We start from the raw sequence: 16,276 nt of genomic DNA on the forward strand, positions 1-16,276 counted from the left end.
TGGTAATGAAAATAACAATATATGAATCTACTTAAAAATTTGAGGCAGATTGGAGAATCATTTATCTGCCCAAAATGAATCTACTCTAATTTTTGAGTTAGATTCCTGAAACACTGTATTAGTATTCCTATCACCAAGTACCCCCTAGGTCTGGAGGGACAACAGGATTCGGAGAAATAATCCCATAAGCACATCCCTTTGACAACTCTACCGGCCATTATAGGCTGAAGCTGGTATTAACTCGCGTCTGCAATATTGGTTTCTGAGTGCTGCCCTCCTTCCGTCGCACGTTTGAAAGATCTATCGGAAATGATTATCAGATCGTCGATTTGCCTGTCTCCTGTTTCTGAGTATGATTAGTAGCTTTACAAACTCCATTGTCATTTTGGGAGCCCAATTTGCGTTAAGCAATAAATAAACTTTCTTGTTATAAGAGCAAAGTCAAGTGCCCTCTAACAAACAGCGTTGTCGATATTAGTATCAGAAAGAACCATCGTGGTTGGCAATGATAAGACGTATCGGCCGCGACAAATTAGTCCTCATTCTTTTGGATTAGGTTTTTTAATATTAAAAGTAATTTAAAACATTATAAATTGGTAAAATATAATAGAAGCCTTGTCATTGGCTGGTACGGGACGATTTGAGTGACGCAAATAAACCCAACTAGAATCGGCTGTTGTCCAAAGATATTCTGCTTTCAAAATTGAGGAATGTTTATTTTCATATTAAACATGTTAAATTATTTTTAAAATAAAATTAGGAACTCAGCCAATATTGCCGATCCGTATTGACTGTGAGGAGAATCGGCCAGCGAACCGATACGGTGCTGTCGATATTGACAGCTCTGAGCTCCGAGCCCAACCAAAACATTCAACAAGCTGGCTCAGTTGGTTTCAGCGTGACATTTCTGATGCGATTCGGCTGCAAGAGGAAAAACTTTATAGAAAAACCACTTTTTGCACATAATGTTAGATATCAGTAATGTATTTTTCAATTTTCTGATACGCAACAAACTTTTGGTAGTGATTGTTTAATAGAAGTTCTAACCCCCCTTGGCTCTAACTATAAAATATCGGTCAAGGCGAAAATTTGAAACGTGGGACGTATTTGAAAGTTTCAAGCTTCATTTAGCAATTGTTGGCCAGAGTGAAGTCCGGATGAAAAGAACCAAGAACGAAACTTCACATGTGAACTGGTGCTGGTGTGTGCAATTGCCCACACAAGTTGCTTTATTTCATATTATGCGGCCTCAATTTTTTAGCTATTTATACTAGAGTGCTTAAAATTTTAAGAGTTAAACCATTAGGGCCTCTTACTCAGAATTCGGAATTTTCAGACTCCGCTAGAAATTACCGCCGCTAAAACCTCTTAAGCGCGGGAATTGGCTTTCCGCAAGAAGTGGACTCCGTCCCCAAACTCAGGAGAACGGAAGAACGGGTAAAGGGGAGAATGGACAAGTGGGCAACTCATCAGAATCAACGGCAGCATTGATCGTGTATTTGGCGCCATGTGTCGAACAAAACATTTCAAGAAAGCTGCCTTTAGCGGCGCTTTTGAGCTCTGTCGTGCTCCCTCCTTCTCTCTTTCTCTCTCTCTCTCTCCTCCTGTGGAGAAGAACCACGATGTTTCTTTGAGTTTTCAAGCGCAATTCGCGTCTCGTCAGATGGGTTACGAGGACGATCCGTAACTATCTTCGTCTTCTGTCGTTTGTCCTTTGTTTTCTTTTTCTGATTGAGTTTATGAAACAATCTCAATAATGGCGACCAATTTCTTCTCGAGATGCTTCTTTTTTTCTCCTTTTCCGGTTTCTGGTTGTCCAATTTTGCTCTTTTACATTGTTTTTTTTTCCGGTGGGAAGATTCGGGGTTGTCTGTGATATCTGATCAGATGAGAAATTTAGTTTCCTCGTTTCTGGCTTTTGATCACATAGTGCTTTTCTTTCCTGAAAACTTTTGGGTAATTGTTTGTGTAATTTAGGTACCGAGATGAAGATGGGGAGCCCTTGATGTATCCCGATATGCCTTCCGATGGCGATGAATCGTCGGAACCGCTTGAAGAAGATTGGCGGAAGGAGAGGTCGCCGACCCCCGTGGTTGATGCCTGCTCGGGGGAGGAAGGGCAGACGAAGAAGAGCCGGAAGAGGCTTATCAAGAAAAGCAACATTGCTGACAACCCAATCGATCTCGAAGAGGATGCTTCTGCACTGGATTATGGTGACGGGAAATCGAGGAAGTCACTGCCGGGTGAGGCTGCAGAAGACGGCAAGCTGCAGAGGAGTAAGAAGCTGAAGGACGGCTGGCAGCAGAGAGAGAAAAAATCAAAGTTAGAAATGAATGTCAGGAAGAGCCCGAGATCAGGCGGTAAAGGCGCGAGCCCCGGGGAATTCCACGCCCGTGGAAATGACGCGGAGATGGTGAAAGAAATGTGGGAATCGATAGCTGGCGCTGATTCCGAGGTATGGCATGGAGTCCTATGGCATTTTATGCATCGATCTTTTCTTTGAAACATTTTGAGGCTTTCATTGTTTTGATTACTGAAATTGCTTATATTCTGTTCCGTATATGGAATAGGATGACCAGGATGGTGTAAGAACTAAGGATGATTATGCATTTATTGATGATACTGGTGTAGATCCTGCTGATCGTTGTGGAAGTGATGGGGAAGCTGGTTCTGCTGGAGATGCTCCTCAGGTTGGTTTATTTGGTAATGTTGTATCTTGTTTCTACTTTGTCCCTATCTTCGTTCTAAGGTCCTTAGCAATCACTTTGTCATTTAGAAGTTAGAACAAAAAATTTGGGATGATGAATTTTACGCAATATATATGGCAAGTGGAACGTTCTCCAACTATTTACATTTCTTGCTTGCGCTATGCCATTTTTAGGCAGAGGAAGGAGAAGAGGATGATGAAATCAAACAACTCTTTAATATTAGCAAAAGGAAAAGCAAAAAAACAGAAAGAACTGCTGAGGAAACAGCAATGGTAGTTGAGCAGTTCATGGCCAGGCTCGAAGTTGCAGCTGAGGAGGACGCAGAATTAAACAGACAGGCCAAACCTGCTATCAACAAACTCAAGTTGATGCCCATGCTAACTGAAGTTCTCTCGAAGTATGAAGCTTTTTTCGTGCAAAATAAAAGGAAAACTGCAACAATATATTGGATATTTGCCTAACATAATGCACATGTTCTCTCTGTTTCTGCACAAATTTTTGCAGGAGACAACTGCAACAAGAGTTTTTAGATCGTGGGGTATTGTCTGTGTTGAAGAATTGGCTTGAACCTCTTCCAAATGGATGCTTGCCTAACATAAACGTACGAACTGCTTTGTTGAATATATTAATAGATGTAAGTTTTTCCCCTCCTTTATTATAAGATTGAGTTAAGCACCTAAATTCAATCTGCAGTTACAAAATCTTCTATTTCCTTCAGGCATTCTGTTTAATGCACTTCAATTTCCTTTCTCCTGACATTAACATGCAATTTATATTGTTGCTTTTATAAAGTTGCCCATTGATGTTGAGCAGCATGACAGAAAGGAACAACTTAAAAGAAGTGGCTTGGGCAAGGTATTCTGATAGTCATGGTTTATGTTGGCATTTTCGTCAATCATTCTTGCTGAAAGTAGAGGGATTGTTTGAAACATTGTGTTTTTGTGCAGGTCATCATGTTCTTATCAAGGTCTGATGAGGAGACTACTTCTAACAAAAGACTAGCTCGGGAATTGGTGGACAAATGGGTATGCTCAATTGCATCTCTCTCAATACAAGTTGGAAAGTTTGAATATTTCATGGCTCTTGTGGTGGAGATTAGAGATATCATTTTCTGTTTATCTTGCTATTATTTGCTTTGTTTATTGAGATGAGCACGAGATGACCCAGGTATCACGTCCACCGATTCTCGTGTTTTCTGAGCTTCAACTGAAGTGTATAAACCCAAGAGACCGATATGGATTTTGTTTGTTGCAGAGTCGATCTATATTCCAGAAGAGCACTCGGTTGGAGGATATGAAGATCTATGATGATGAGAGGGTTCCCATTCGAAAACCATCAACTAAGATGTACAAAAGCCAAATGCAACTACAAAAAAGAGAAGTGTTTATGCTTATTTCTATTGACCTATTTTACTTTCTAATGTACCGTTTGGCTCTCATTTATGCTATCCAATAGGGCGGCTGGAAATTCTGGGGGTTTTCAATCTGGAGATGATGATTTTGATTTAGTTGGATTCTCACAGTAAGATGGGGTTGATGTTTCACTTTAATAGTTCTAGAACTTGCTTTTTATATGTATATTTGACCATGGTTGTCTTTTATGGAAACCTTTTCTCATTATATAGGGAGCCAAAGTCGGGCCAGTCAGCTCCCAGACAGCACGTTTCCCTACCAGAAGCTGTGGCTTTGGATTTTGTGGTTAGGCCTCAGTCAAAGATAGATCCAGAGGAGGTAAGGGCACGTGCTAAACAGGTGAAACAAGACAACCATCGGATGAAGGTAATTTGTCACTCTTTTTGGCTTTTTGCCTGCCACAATTTGATCACTGGCTATATTTCCCAGCTTAAGCAAGGAAATATGTGTTTCCATCTTACAATACATGTTCGGCATTCCAACACCTTTTTCTAGCTTAAGCATTTCCTGTTTCCGAATATTTTTCTAAGTACTAGCACTTCAACATGGTCTATAGAAAGTAGAAACCAAGGCAAGTCCTGGCTTACCTCGGTGCTTAATTGTTTGTCGATGGTGCCAATCTTGAGATTAACTGCATATCAATATGCTAGCATTGCATCTCTGTTATTACTTGCTTCCTTTTCAACAATCTTTTACTTTGTTCAGTCCATTGCTTTTAAACCTTCATCTAAAAAATTAGCGCTATGAAGTCTGACAGCAAATCAACTCAATTGATTCTTCTTTTTATGGTGAAACACTAACCTTTTCTCTGCAGATCTTTTCCAAACATTTTAATGTGCTTGCAATAGTTTCTCTACTCACTGTGCTAGTTTAAATAAAGCTGATTGGTTTTCGGATACTCATGGACTCCTTGTTCTCATGGTTGTTTTCTAATGAACCTTTCCTTGTTCCTCTTCTCAATCAGTTTATAGTGAAAATTTTCAAATATTTACATTAATATTATATTCATATATAATGGAAAAAATTAGAATTAGGAAGTTTTACCAAATGCAGCATTAGTATTGCGTTAACGCAAATCAGGGAACAATATTCTGTGGTCTCACACCGATGGTTTCCTTTTGTTCTTTAGCAAGAATACGGAACATTGCTATCACTTGTCAAATTTGTTTAAATCTTAGTTGCTGTTTCATCTCTGACAACCAACTTGTGCTATCAAGTTTATTAGCGTCTTCTCTTATATTATTTTCATATGAAATCTTCTCTGATATCCCTATGATAAATGACATGAAGTAGTTTGTTGTTGGTCCAATGATTATGCTTATGTCCCCTATATCTGAATCATCCAGCGCCTCCACCTATGGATCTGCTTCTTTTCTGGTTCAGTTTTGGCTTTCAATTTTTCATTGTAGCTCAGCTTCTGAGCAGCATTACTCCAAACTTTTTTTTTTCCTATGACAAAAGTATCCGTTGGTGTGTTAATGATAGTATTTACTTTTGTCATCTAACCTTCGTTTGGTTATAGTAAGTTTGCTTGGTTAGTGTTCTCTTTTCCGCTGCAAGTGATTATACTCCATTGTTGGCATCAGATGAATAAAAAGTTGCAACAGTTAAAGGGTCCAAGAAAGAAGCCGATGCAGGCACAAAGACTCAGTGTGGAAGGCCGTGGAATGGTCAAGTTCTTCTAACAGCGAAATGGACCAGGCGCACATAGCCATTTTCTCCTGTCACTCCTGCCCTTTCTCCTTTTCAATGTCATAATGAATTGATATTGAGGGGACATTTTCTTAGCTTAATCTGGATTCATTGTTTCAAAGCAAACTCCAAGCTCACTATTGTATATCGTTCGCAATTTTAGGATCAACCCCAAAATTTTCCTACCTAACATTTGCGTATGTATTTTCATGATTCCATGGATATGTTGAAACTAAAACGATGCAAGTTGTGGAGGGAAAGTGGAAGTGAACGGGCGTCTTCTTCATGAAAGACTTGTATTTTTACTTTACAGAGTATTTAACTGATGTTGGTCACAGTTGTTGCTCATCAGAGTTTTATGGTGACATAGCTTGAGATCTGTTCCAGTGCAGAACGACGGCAACGCTTTCCTTGATGTTAGTCCGGCTAGAAATTTTCATACCTCATCTAGAAAGCTTGATTGTTCATGGACCTTGCGCAAAAAAACACGTAAACAGAGTTTTCAGATCATGTAGCAAACAAACAACTCCAAACATGAACATGAGTAAGTGCTGTAATTGAGTCAGATTCAAATTAGCTGAATACAATTGAGATCATAGTCAAAGCGGATGGCGCACAATATTCGGACATCTCCAGTCAGAATTCATATTTCATACAACCTCAACCCTTCTAACTCCACTTACCTGGCCACTGTTTGGCCTTAAAATCTTCAAACTGAGTTCTGTTCGCCTGAGTTTGTGCTTATGCGTAAGGTTCATATATGTTCGCATAATCTGATCGGCATCTGTGTAGCCGCATCTTCTTCATGAAAGATTCATACAAATCATGCACAATCTCCAGAGAACGTATCATGGTATTTTTAAGACAAAAAAACAGTACTTTTCCATTAAATTGACATTCTCCTTATGTGTTTCTGAGGATATCAATCCTGATGAATTCATTTGTAGGATTCTGTTCCAATCTCGTCAGCGGAGCCGTCATAGCTTCTATGCGGCTTGCGACAAAAGGCTCTGCTTATATATGCGGATGTTGGACGATATAGTGGTAAGAATCTGAGTTGAATAGGTTCCATTAGTTGAATGATGTCTCATAGTGCAGGTGAATTTGACAATCACGTTGTACGGTGACATGTGTGACAGTGGCACGGCAGAATCCTCAGGCAGCAAATGATTGAGATCAGGAAAATACAACTACGTCCAGCACACTTATATATATATATATATATATGAAGCTGAAATTCTTCAGTCATACAGATGTTTCGTCTCTTTCACATGCAGTTTAATGCATGTTCATCAAGCTGTATACTGTGAAAGGTTGGAGAATCCGGATAGTTGAAAAATTTCATATCCAGTTTATATATAGAGAGAAATTGAAATCAATCTGCCGAATGTCACCGGATAACAAAATTTTATAGAAAAAAACCATCGCTAAAAACTCCTTGCAACGGAAGCATTAGCAATGGTTTATAGGGTTACCAGTCATTTATGTTGTCTTTAACAACGATTTAGATATTTTTCAGCAAAAGATTTAAATGTTTAGTCATCCGCAACAACCAGTAGACAACTGATTTCAATATTTAAGTAATTGTGTGTCGCATGTTGTTAAATAACTAAAAGTAAAAATTTTGTCAATAAAAGGCATTCGTCACATGAGCATTAGTGACAACTTATAATGTAACAATAGTTTATGATATTTTTAGCAACGATCTATGATCCAGTAACACATTTTAATTTTTAACCAGCTAACAACATATGGTTATATATATGACATTTTTATGATATTACTGTGAAATTTGTGGGGTTTCCATGAGGATTATGACTTGTTTCCCAACCTTACCTGCATTGACAAAAAAACTATTTTTAGAGAATCCTTGTCTCAAAAAGAATTCCAAGGGAAGTGTACTATTTTGAACAATAAACTTATAATGTTAATGAAATATAATAGACATTATAGAATAAGGTTAAATATACCCTTATATATATAACTGGCCTATGGTTAGGGCCGAGGCTAAAAACAAATATTCTAGCCTTCTAGGTGCAGTTGAATTCCAAACAGCAAATCTTTTGTCCTTCTCAGAGTTCAGATGCAGGGAAATGGAAATAACATGATAAGAAGACGTTATTTGAAAACATCGTCGACATTTTTTTTTGGCATGGCTGGTAGTTTACATTCTATTTTTTGAAACTGCAATAGATGGAAAAAAAAGGAGGGAGAGGGAAAAGAAACAGCGGAGCTCCGCAGAAACTAATCAAGGCCCTTCCTCCTTTACCCGTCCCTTCCCCCTGGCTCCCCAACGAACCCTAAAATTTTCTCTGTTTCGTTTGCTCTTCCCTCCTCAGTAATCTGTTTTCTCTTTTTCCTCCAATCGGAGCCTTAACTATGATCGGTTTTGCTCTTCTCCCACCTCATTTGATCATCGGAAGAGGTCGTGGCGTTTTGTTTTTCATTCGTCCACTTCGTCTTTTTGTTGTTTCCTTTCTTTGTAGGTCTTGATTTGTCGTTATTGCCACCCTTCGATTCATGATTCTGCCGAATCTTGTTTTAGTTGGTCCATCCAATTGAGCTCCCTTGTTACTTTGTTCTTACCGATTTCTCTTCTATCATTTTCTTCTTTTAACTCTCGAATTTGTATGGTTTGTTAGTGTTTTCGTATCCATTGGTGATTTCTCTTCGTTTAGGATATTGATGTTTCGGTTTCTCTTGATTTCATCTTGAAAATTCCTTCTTCGGCGGATGCAGTTGATGGGTTTGGTGTATTTGTACTTGTGTTGGGGCTGGGGATGACTCGTTTTACGTGAATTAGGTGTCCGTGAAGGGTGGGTTGTCTGCCCATTTTCCTCGTTGGCGGGTTCCTTGTGTGAATGGGGAAAGCAGGACTTGGCGATATAGAAAGTAAGGTGCTTCTGCACAATCGAGGCGGGAATGCGGTCCATCCGATCAACGCCGAGCCTCCGGTAGTTTATGTGGTTGTTCCTCAGCAACCTGAGAAGAGTTGGTTCTCGTGGCTCATCCCCTTGTTCGTTCTCGCAAATATTGCGCTCTTTGCGCTCACAATGTACGTCAATGACTGCCCGAAATCGGGGAAGGATTGTGTGGGTGAGTTCTTGGGGCGGTTCGCTTTCCAGCCATTTAACGAGAATCCGCTACTTGGGCCTTCTTCTTCGACGTAAGATGTCGTCTTTTCTTTTGGGTTGATAATTTCCTTTTCTCTGTTCTGTAATTGTTGTCACTGTTGCATCATGCATGCATCTTCTGTTTGTATGTAGGTAGATGCATTTTTTAGTTCTTGCAAGCTGTAGGATCGGTTTCATGGTCTACAAATTTCATATTTAAAAAAATTCTAATTAAACGATAATTTGATTAATTTCTGGTGAAATTATAAAGAGAGCTATTGGTCCTATATTCATGCGAAACTTCAAAATAGGAAGCCACAATCAGGGATACTTGTATTGCACCTTATCCATGTTTATCAGAAAGCCATTGTCGAATAGGTTCCGGTTGCTTTGTGGCATAATTCTTCTGAAACTGTATGACAAACGCAGGATTCGTTTGTCATTCCTTTGAAAGAAATAGTTTGAAAATTTTACCGTAAGAACAAATTCGGAACACTTAAGTGAAAGGCAGGACGAATTTCTCAGTAAGGCAGCTGTTCATTCTTCAGTTGCCTATAAGTCAGGGATAAATTTTAAGACCCTGTATGATATTTTTTGCTTGCAAACCGTGTTGTCTAAGCACATTGTGACCTTCGTACTTTCCATTAGGCATGGCTGGACACATTTGGATGCGCTCTCGCGCATCTGATACTCTCACTACAAATGTTCGACGTGATTGCCTTTGGCGTATTGGTCTCCCACCATCTTCTTTAAGAAAAACTCATTTATGCTCTCAACTTTCTCTCCTTTCACACGTTTTAAGAAAACCCGTTCTTTCTACTTAGTTCAAGTGGCAATCCTGGCCTGAATGCTTTGTGAGCAGCATTAGAACCCCGGGTGGTACCTCATAGACCCGAACGAGACTGTACATGTATTGTGTCGGCTTGCGGACCTTCTTTATTGGATTTTTTTCTTGAAATGTCGATATTCTTATTGTGTTTAACAGTGAAAATACTATTGACTTGTGTCTAAAATTCTGGCTTTGCTTTTATTGCAGTTTGGACAGAATGGGGGCTCTTCTGGTAAATAAAGTGGTTCAAGAAGATGAATGGTGGCGTCTAATTACTTGCATGTGGTTACATGCTGGAGTTTTTCATGTACTCGCAAACATGTTCAGCCTGCTCTTCATTGGAATCCGGCTTGAGCAAGAATTTGGCTTTTGTAAGTCTCAGATCCTTTTCGTTGTGTTTTCTGACATCAATCCTATTTCATGTGGAACGGTGACGACTGAGTAACTGATGCAATAGCAGACAATTGTGTTCACATACTTGCTTTCTTAACCATTAAATAATTCAATGTTCTTTTAGTAATTATAGTAGGATTTTTTATTAACTGTAGTTCCATAATGCTTTGCTTTACATTTTCATAAATGAAAGTATTATAAAATTATTTATTTCAAACAAGAAATAATTAGTGAACGATTTGCTAAGATTTTAAAGCCTTTGCATAACGTCAGCAGTATTGTCTCCCTCAGTTGTTCTCCTCGCCAAGGTTTCCATGCAGTTTACTATTATGGAGTTAATCGAGTCCATCTTGGTAACTAGTTGGCCGTATAAAATTGGGTGTAACTCAATTTGGAAGGTTTTGTTGTTTAATGTACTTTCGGAATATCTGCTTTTCAGTTTTAGAAGTCATCTGAATGAGAAAGGATCAGGTATTTGCTATTTCAGGATGAAACATTGTTTATGCATTATGTGCTGCTATTTGTTGGAATTCTACACTCTATATGGGATTGCAATCGAGAAGCATTCAGTAATTTTTGTTTTCTGAAGGAATCAAAGTTACTTGAAACTATTTCATCTTCATAAATCTGTTGTGGCGGGGGCCTGTATTCTCGCCAGCGGGGTGGTTGTATTTTTCACATGGAAATTTAGTATTCCATACGGTTCCTTCGTGGCATAATTTTCTTGCTAATGGAGACACTAAGTGCTTGTTTCTTTGACAGTGAAAATTGGTGTTCTGTATGTTCTTGCTGGATTTGGTGGCAGCCTTTTGTCTGCTCTTTTCATTCAGTCAAGCATCTCCGTTGGTGCATCTGGGGCACTTTTTGGTCTATTAGGAGCTATGCTTTCTGAGCTTCTCACAAATTGGACTATTTATGCAAATAAGGTATCTCTTGACAATTGACCTCGTGTATGATTGAATTTGGAGATTGATTGTTATGTTAATCGCTTAACTAATGCTTTTCATGTACTTCAGTTTGCAGCTCTGTTGACTCTGGTGTTTATGATCTCATTAAATTTGGCAGTTGGAGTCCTCCCCCATGTGGACAACTTTGCTCATATTGGAGGATTCATTTCAGGATTTCTTCTTGGGTTTGTGATTCTGGTCAAGCCACAATATGGATGGGTTAACCAAAAATATTTACCTCATGGATATAATAAGCCACCTGTGTCAAAATACAAGACATACCAGTACATATTGTTAGTAGTTGCTCTGATCCTCTTGATTATCTGGTAAGCGAACAAATTCTTTTGAAGTGTTTCTCAGACCATTATTTTTTTTAACAATTTTAGTCTGTTTCATGCTGTCAATTTGTCCATATAAGGAAATGTTTAATGTTTTTCTTAATTTAAACTCTTTTAAATAATTGTGAAACTATATTTCTGTTTGATTAATACATTTAAATGATAAAGATGGGAATACTTGCAGTGGAAGCATCTTACCTTTATCAACTTTAACATGATGTATTCAAGGGTCTTTGAGTCATGGGCATGACAAAGACATTCTGTGGCAACCTAGATGGGGACATTTACAGGTCAAATTCTGGCTCTAAGTGTAACGTCATGAATACTAAATTTCTGTAGCTTTAGATCTCAAGAGAAACAGTTGCACATGTGAGCTCATAGATTGAAAGCTGATCAACTACATCTGATATCAGATGAAAAGTGCAGGAAAACTATATTTGGGTAGTAACTGGAGGGGACAAACCACTATAATCCATATCCAACCTGTTTGGAATTTTAGACTGTGGCAAGGCCTACTGCATACTGTGTAGCCATGCATATCTCGGGACATTTTCGATATTTGTCTTTTGTAACATGCCTGCAACTCTTGTTCACCAATTATCATATCTCTTGAGAAATTTTCTTACATTAATATTATATGTATATGGAATCACAAAAGCAAGAACGGTTGTTTGCATCCTAGCATTCATTATATTGACATTGACAATTCCAAAAAACTACTCATACTATAAAGGAAAATGGTTCGCTGGTCCCATATGTCTGGTGCTGTGACTTTGTTTTGAATTCTTATATCCATAAATGCTGGTTGTTGAGTCATTTCAATTGGGAGGATCCCAGTTTCCATTGCTTGGTCAGATTGGTGCAGGCCCTGAACCAGGTTCGTGCTGAAACTTCTAGTTTGCTTCTATGCTGTCATACCAATTTGGCTTTGTTACCTTTTACGCAGTTGCTTACTGTGAGAAGGTGAAGAGCCCATTATACTAATAGATGGAGTTTCCGTTCTTTGAAAGCATGTCTAGTTTAAATCCTTGAAAATATGTAGACATCAGACTTCTCATGAAGTCAGAGTGCAAAAGTTCTATCTATTGAGAGCTTCTCCCATGCTTCATAAGTATGAAATTCATTCTTCTAAACTTACCTCCCTGCGAGCAAGTTTTCATGGTCATAAGTTTCTGACGGTCATGGTGTATTTGATTGTTTTAACTGGCAAATTGATGGAAAAATAATTTCCACATAGTTTTATCTTCACAATCAATTTTTTATTTGTAAAGTCTTTTCTTCGACTGTTTGATCAATTATATAATCCTTCTTATTTATTTAAACCGTTTCACTCTGTAGGTATGTTGTTGGTTTGGTTATGCTTTTTGATGGAGTCAAAGGATTTGATCACTGCCCTTGGTGCCACTACTTGACCTGCGTACCTACTTCTAAATGGAACTGCAAGCCTCAAAACATAACTTGCTCGGTGAGTTTCTGCCAGGACTGTCGATTCATGTTGTTGAAACTTTATCATGTGCTTTGCAGGTGACAGAAATTCTCATGATATTATGATTATTTTAAAAAAAAAAAAGAATCACAGTAGGAATCAGTATGTCTAAATGATGCATAAAGTGTATAGTTCCAAAATCTATAATAAACAAAAATGAGCACACGGTAATTTTATCATCTTATATCTGGTTGAGAACTTGACTTGTTGCAATTTTTCTTCCCTCCTTGAAATATTGTGTGAATTTTTTAAGAATATTGATGATATTCACATCTATAGATTTGAACAATCCATAACTGAAGCGATTGTTTCTCTGCAGTCTTTACAAATGAAAGCCGAATTAAGCTTGACGTGCTTGAACAATGGGAAGATGCGTGCATATCCATTGGCTAATGCAAGCCAAGACAAGATATTAGATCTGTGCTTCCAGCTCTGTGGTTAATAGACCTGTCCTAGACATGACATTGGGGATCATACTAGTGACATTCTGTGAAGACACCATACTGTAAAGCGATGTACACCATGTGGAGACCATGCTGGCGCCAGTTCATGAAGACGCGACTCTGCATTTTAGCCGGAATTGCAGCAACAGATATGGTTGCCCTTGAACCGCTTAATGGTTGAGTTCTGTTCATCAAACGGATGAGCCAATGTTACCGATGTAGAATTTGGTTGAACTAGAGCTTGAGATGATTTTTCAAGCTCATGTAATAACTAATTTTTTGGTTCTTTGAGTTCCATCAGTAAATTATGCTCAACGACAGTCTACCACTATGCTGGATTTACCAATTTTTTACTACCTTGACTACCCCTTTTTTACCTTCACCTCCATTCACCATTACCTTGCCATTATTACTATCTTCACCATGATGACTGCCATTACTTTCACCTTTTTCTCTTCGACCACATTGTTATTGACCGTCGGTAGCATCTTAATAACCACCGACTGCAACTCCTTTCTGTTATCACTTTGACTATCTACCTTCTACCCTTACAGTCGAACGAGGAAGGGGTTGCCACACTGCCCCCGAAAGGGTCTAACGGCAGTAATGGTGCATGGGGAGGAATCAGCTCGACACAGTACTCCATCTCTTTTTATAAGACACAGAAGAGGAGCGGCCACGGAATCAAACAGGCAACATGTTCTAACACGCTATCAGCTCAACCAGGTAATCTATTCCCCTTAAGGCCTTGTAGCACCACCGCCATCCCCAGAGTTTTTCTGTGACTTTGTAGTTCTAATAATTTTTAACCCAGTCGAAAAAGTTACTAAGAAATTTGGAAGCAACTCCACCCAGATACTGGTGGTAAGAGAGACGATTTAACCCAGTAGCTATGAGGATCCGATTTAGGCAGGCCAGAGAGAGAGAGAGAAATGTGGGTCCGGGTCTGGTTCTGTTAGTTAAGTTAGCTAGAGGTACCGGCTGATGTAGAGACGCCAACTAACTGGATCGTAATTGGTTTTGGACGGTTTCGTACGGATATTGGATCTATAAGCTAGCGTGAAACTCCTGCGATTGCTACAAGGAGGACCACCCAAGTTGGTGCCGCACCATGTCCCTGAGTAGCACCTAACTAACCAATCCCATTCTCTTTCTGCTGACCCACTCAGTCGTTGGAACCCATCACATGGATCCAACCCTCGTTGACATCTCCGAGCCAACTTCCTGTTGCTATGCGGCCAAAGATTTTCCTAAATGTGGTACGAATGGAGATGGAACGGTAGGTAGAATTGTACAATTCGAATTCACGGACACTTTAAATAAACTTTTGCTTTTGAAAGGGAAAAAAAAAACTCCGATCTTCCTTTTTTCCAAAATAAAATTTGTGTATCGCAATCACATGACCTAAATCTCAAGTTCTACTAAACAATTCACGCGTTTCACATTCATAAGTTCAACGTGTACAATAGTTTTATATCCACAAAACCTTGCAAATGACATATATATATATATACGTATGTACGTACGAGAGAGAGAGAGTTGACTTAGCAGTTGCAGTTGGAGGAGCCCAACTACACTACTATGTCTCTCTCACAACATACCTTGCTAATTATTTCTCTTTCTCTCTTATGCATGTTTTTCCTTTTATTTTTATTATGGGTTTGTACTGAGAGGCAACTTCTCACCCGTTTCGTTGATGAACGGAAAATATGTTGTAAAAACGTGCCTAAGCATCTAAGTCTTCAGACAGCCACCCTTTTGGACTAATTTATAGCTCCCAATTCAAAAAAAAAAAAAGTTCCAAAATGATTTTCCTTTCTTTTTTCTACTTTTTTTTTCTTTATTTCCTTTTTATTGCTCCTGTTTTTTTTTCCTTTCTCTTTATCTGCTTTTGACCCGCCTCAGCCTTTTTAAAGGTTCCATCTTATTAGACCCACCTACCACTGTTGGCTACGTAGAGTATGTAGTAATAGTCCTTGTAGATTTCTGCTTTATTATATCTAAGATTTGATCTCACAAAAGGCTACATTCAAAAGCGGTGCAATTAAAAAACACAATGAAAATCATTGATCGGGGGTGCGATTAAAATAACCATATCTATCCTCCTATGACGGACTTATTTAGTTATATTTGTATTTGAAATACAATTTTATTCCTTTATCCTGTTGGCTCATAATTTAGTTTAAAACCTCGATGAGATTAAATGTAAAACATGTAATGATACGCCCTTTTTTTTTATTGGAAAGCTCGTCAAACTGGAAGGATGTGAAAACATAAAACCCAAAAAACGTTCTGCAGCGATTAGATTTAACTGAGACCTCGTGTCTAGAAGTTGTCAGCGGAAATGAGGCTCAGTTAAGAAAACAAAAAAACCTGAGGCTTCTTTCTTAATTATAGCCGAAAAAATAATCCCTAAATGGTAATCTCCCATGTTATGTTATACGAATTTCATATAAAATAGCATTCACTTGTTTGTGATTCACTATTTTAACGTGCAGTGTCCTGCAATTCTACGATCTTGTAATTCCCAAAAAGTTTCTCACAAGCCGACTATCATTTTAGATATTACTGCAAACATGTCAATGAACCCAGTATTTTTTTTTCATTTTTACAACTTTTAAAAACGGAAAAAAAAAAAGAATTTTAGGATCCGCCATCTTGGGCTTGTTGCCCTAATGATCGTCGTCCTTTGAGAAATGCAGATCGGTTACATTAACTATACCCTCTCTCCTCGGACGAGTCCACGCCTAATAATTAAAGAATATATTTTACAGAAAGGCACTCCAAATTTAATAATATAATAAAAAGTCACCGGAAAAGTATTCAAATTTTACCATGGTTAACTTAAAACGCGCGTTTCCATCAGAAGAGGAGAGGGAAACACTGGAAAGGATGCAAACAGCCTGGCTCAGGTC

At 38.5% G+C, this 16,276-nt stretch overlaps 2 protein-coding genes across 2 annotated transcripts; both read left to right on the top strand.

Moving 5' to 3' along the window:
* The first annotated feature begins 1,450 nt into the window (after window positions 1–1,450).
* On the top strand, window positions 1,451–6,082 carry LOC116256287 (protein IWS1 homolog 1-like). The gene is made up of 11 exons (XM_031632614.2): window positions 1,451–1,683; window positions 1,978–2,455; window positions 2,571–2,690; window positions 2,882–3,105; window positions 3,213–3,342; window positions 3,501–3,563; window positions 3,656–3,733; window positions 3,963–4,054; window positions 4,164–4,229; window positions 4,333–4,486; window positions 5,707–6,082. Exons 1-11 carry the CDS (start codon window positions 1,508–1,510, stop codon window positions 5,803–5,805), a joined length of 1,680 nt encoding a protein of 559 aa, XP_031488474.1. The 5' UTR covers window positions 1,451–1,507; the 3' UTR covers window positions 5,806–6,082.
* A 1,933-nt stretch (window positions 6,083–8,015) lies between these two features.
* LOC116255600 (RHOMBOID-like protein 2) lies at window positions 8,016–13,647 on the top strand. Its single transcript, XM_031631471.2, has 6 exons — window positions 8,016–8,978; window positions 9,962–10,125; window positions 10,910–11,073; window positions 11,164–11,420; window positions 12,771–12,897; window positions 13,238–13,647. The coding sequence occupies exons 1-6, from the start codon at window positions 8,674–8,676 to the stop codon at window positions 13,358–13,360; spliced, it is 1,140 nt and encodes a 379-aa protein (XP_031487331.1). The 5' UTR covers window positions 8,016–8,673; the 3' UTR covers window positions 13,361–13,647.
* The last annotated feature ends 2,629 nt before the right edge of the window (window positions 13,648–16,276 follow it).

The sequence above is a fragment of the Nymphaea colorata genome, chromosome 6 (assembly GCF_008831285.2).
Source record: "Nymphaea colorata isolate Beijing-Zhang1983 chromosome 6, ASM883128v2, whole genome shotgun sequence".
NCBI classification, from domain to species: Eukaryota; Viridiplantae; Streptophyta; class Magnoliopsida; order Nymphaeales; family Nymphaeaceae; genus Nymphaea; species Nymphaea colorata.

Excerpts from the sequence above, each read along its gene's own strand:
- LOC116256287 (XM_031632614.2), top strand. The coding sequence starts at position 1,508 with ATGTGTCGAACAAAACATTTCAAGAAAGCTGCCTTTAGCGGCGCTTTT. Across the intron at positions 2,456-2,570 it reads TAGCTGGCGCTGATTCCGAG|GATGACCAGGATGGTGTAAG; the intron begins GTATGGCATGGA and ends TATATGGAATAG. Across the intron at positions 4,230-4,332 it reads GATTTAGTTGGATTCTCACA|GGAGCCAAAGTCGGGCCAGT; the intron begins GTAAGATGGGGT and ends CTCATTATATAG.
- LOC116255600 (XM_031631471.2), top strand. The coding sequence starts at position 8,674 with ATGGGGAAAGCAGGACTTGGCGATATAGAAAGTAAGGTGCTTCTGCAC. Across the intron at positions 10,126-10,909 it reads TGAGCAAGAATTTGGCTTTT|TGAAAATTGGTGTTCTGTAT; the intron begins GTAAGTCTCAGA and ends TTTCTTTGACAG. Across the intron at positions 11,421-12,770 it reads CTGATCCTCTTGATTATCTG|GTATGTTGTTGGTTTGGTTA; the intron begins GTAAGCGAACAA and ends TTCACTCTGTAG.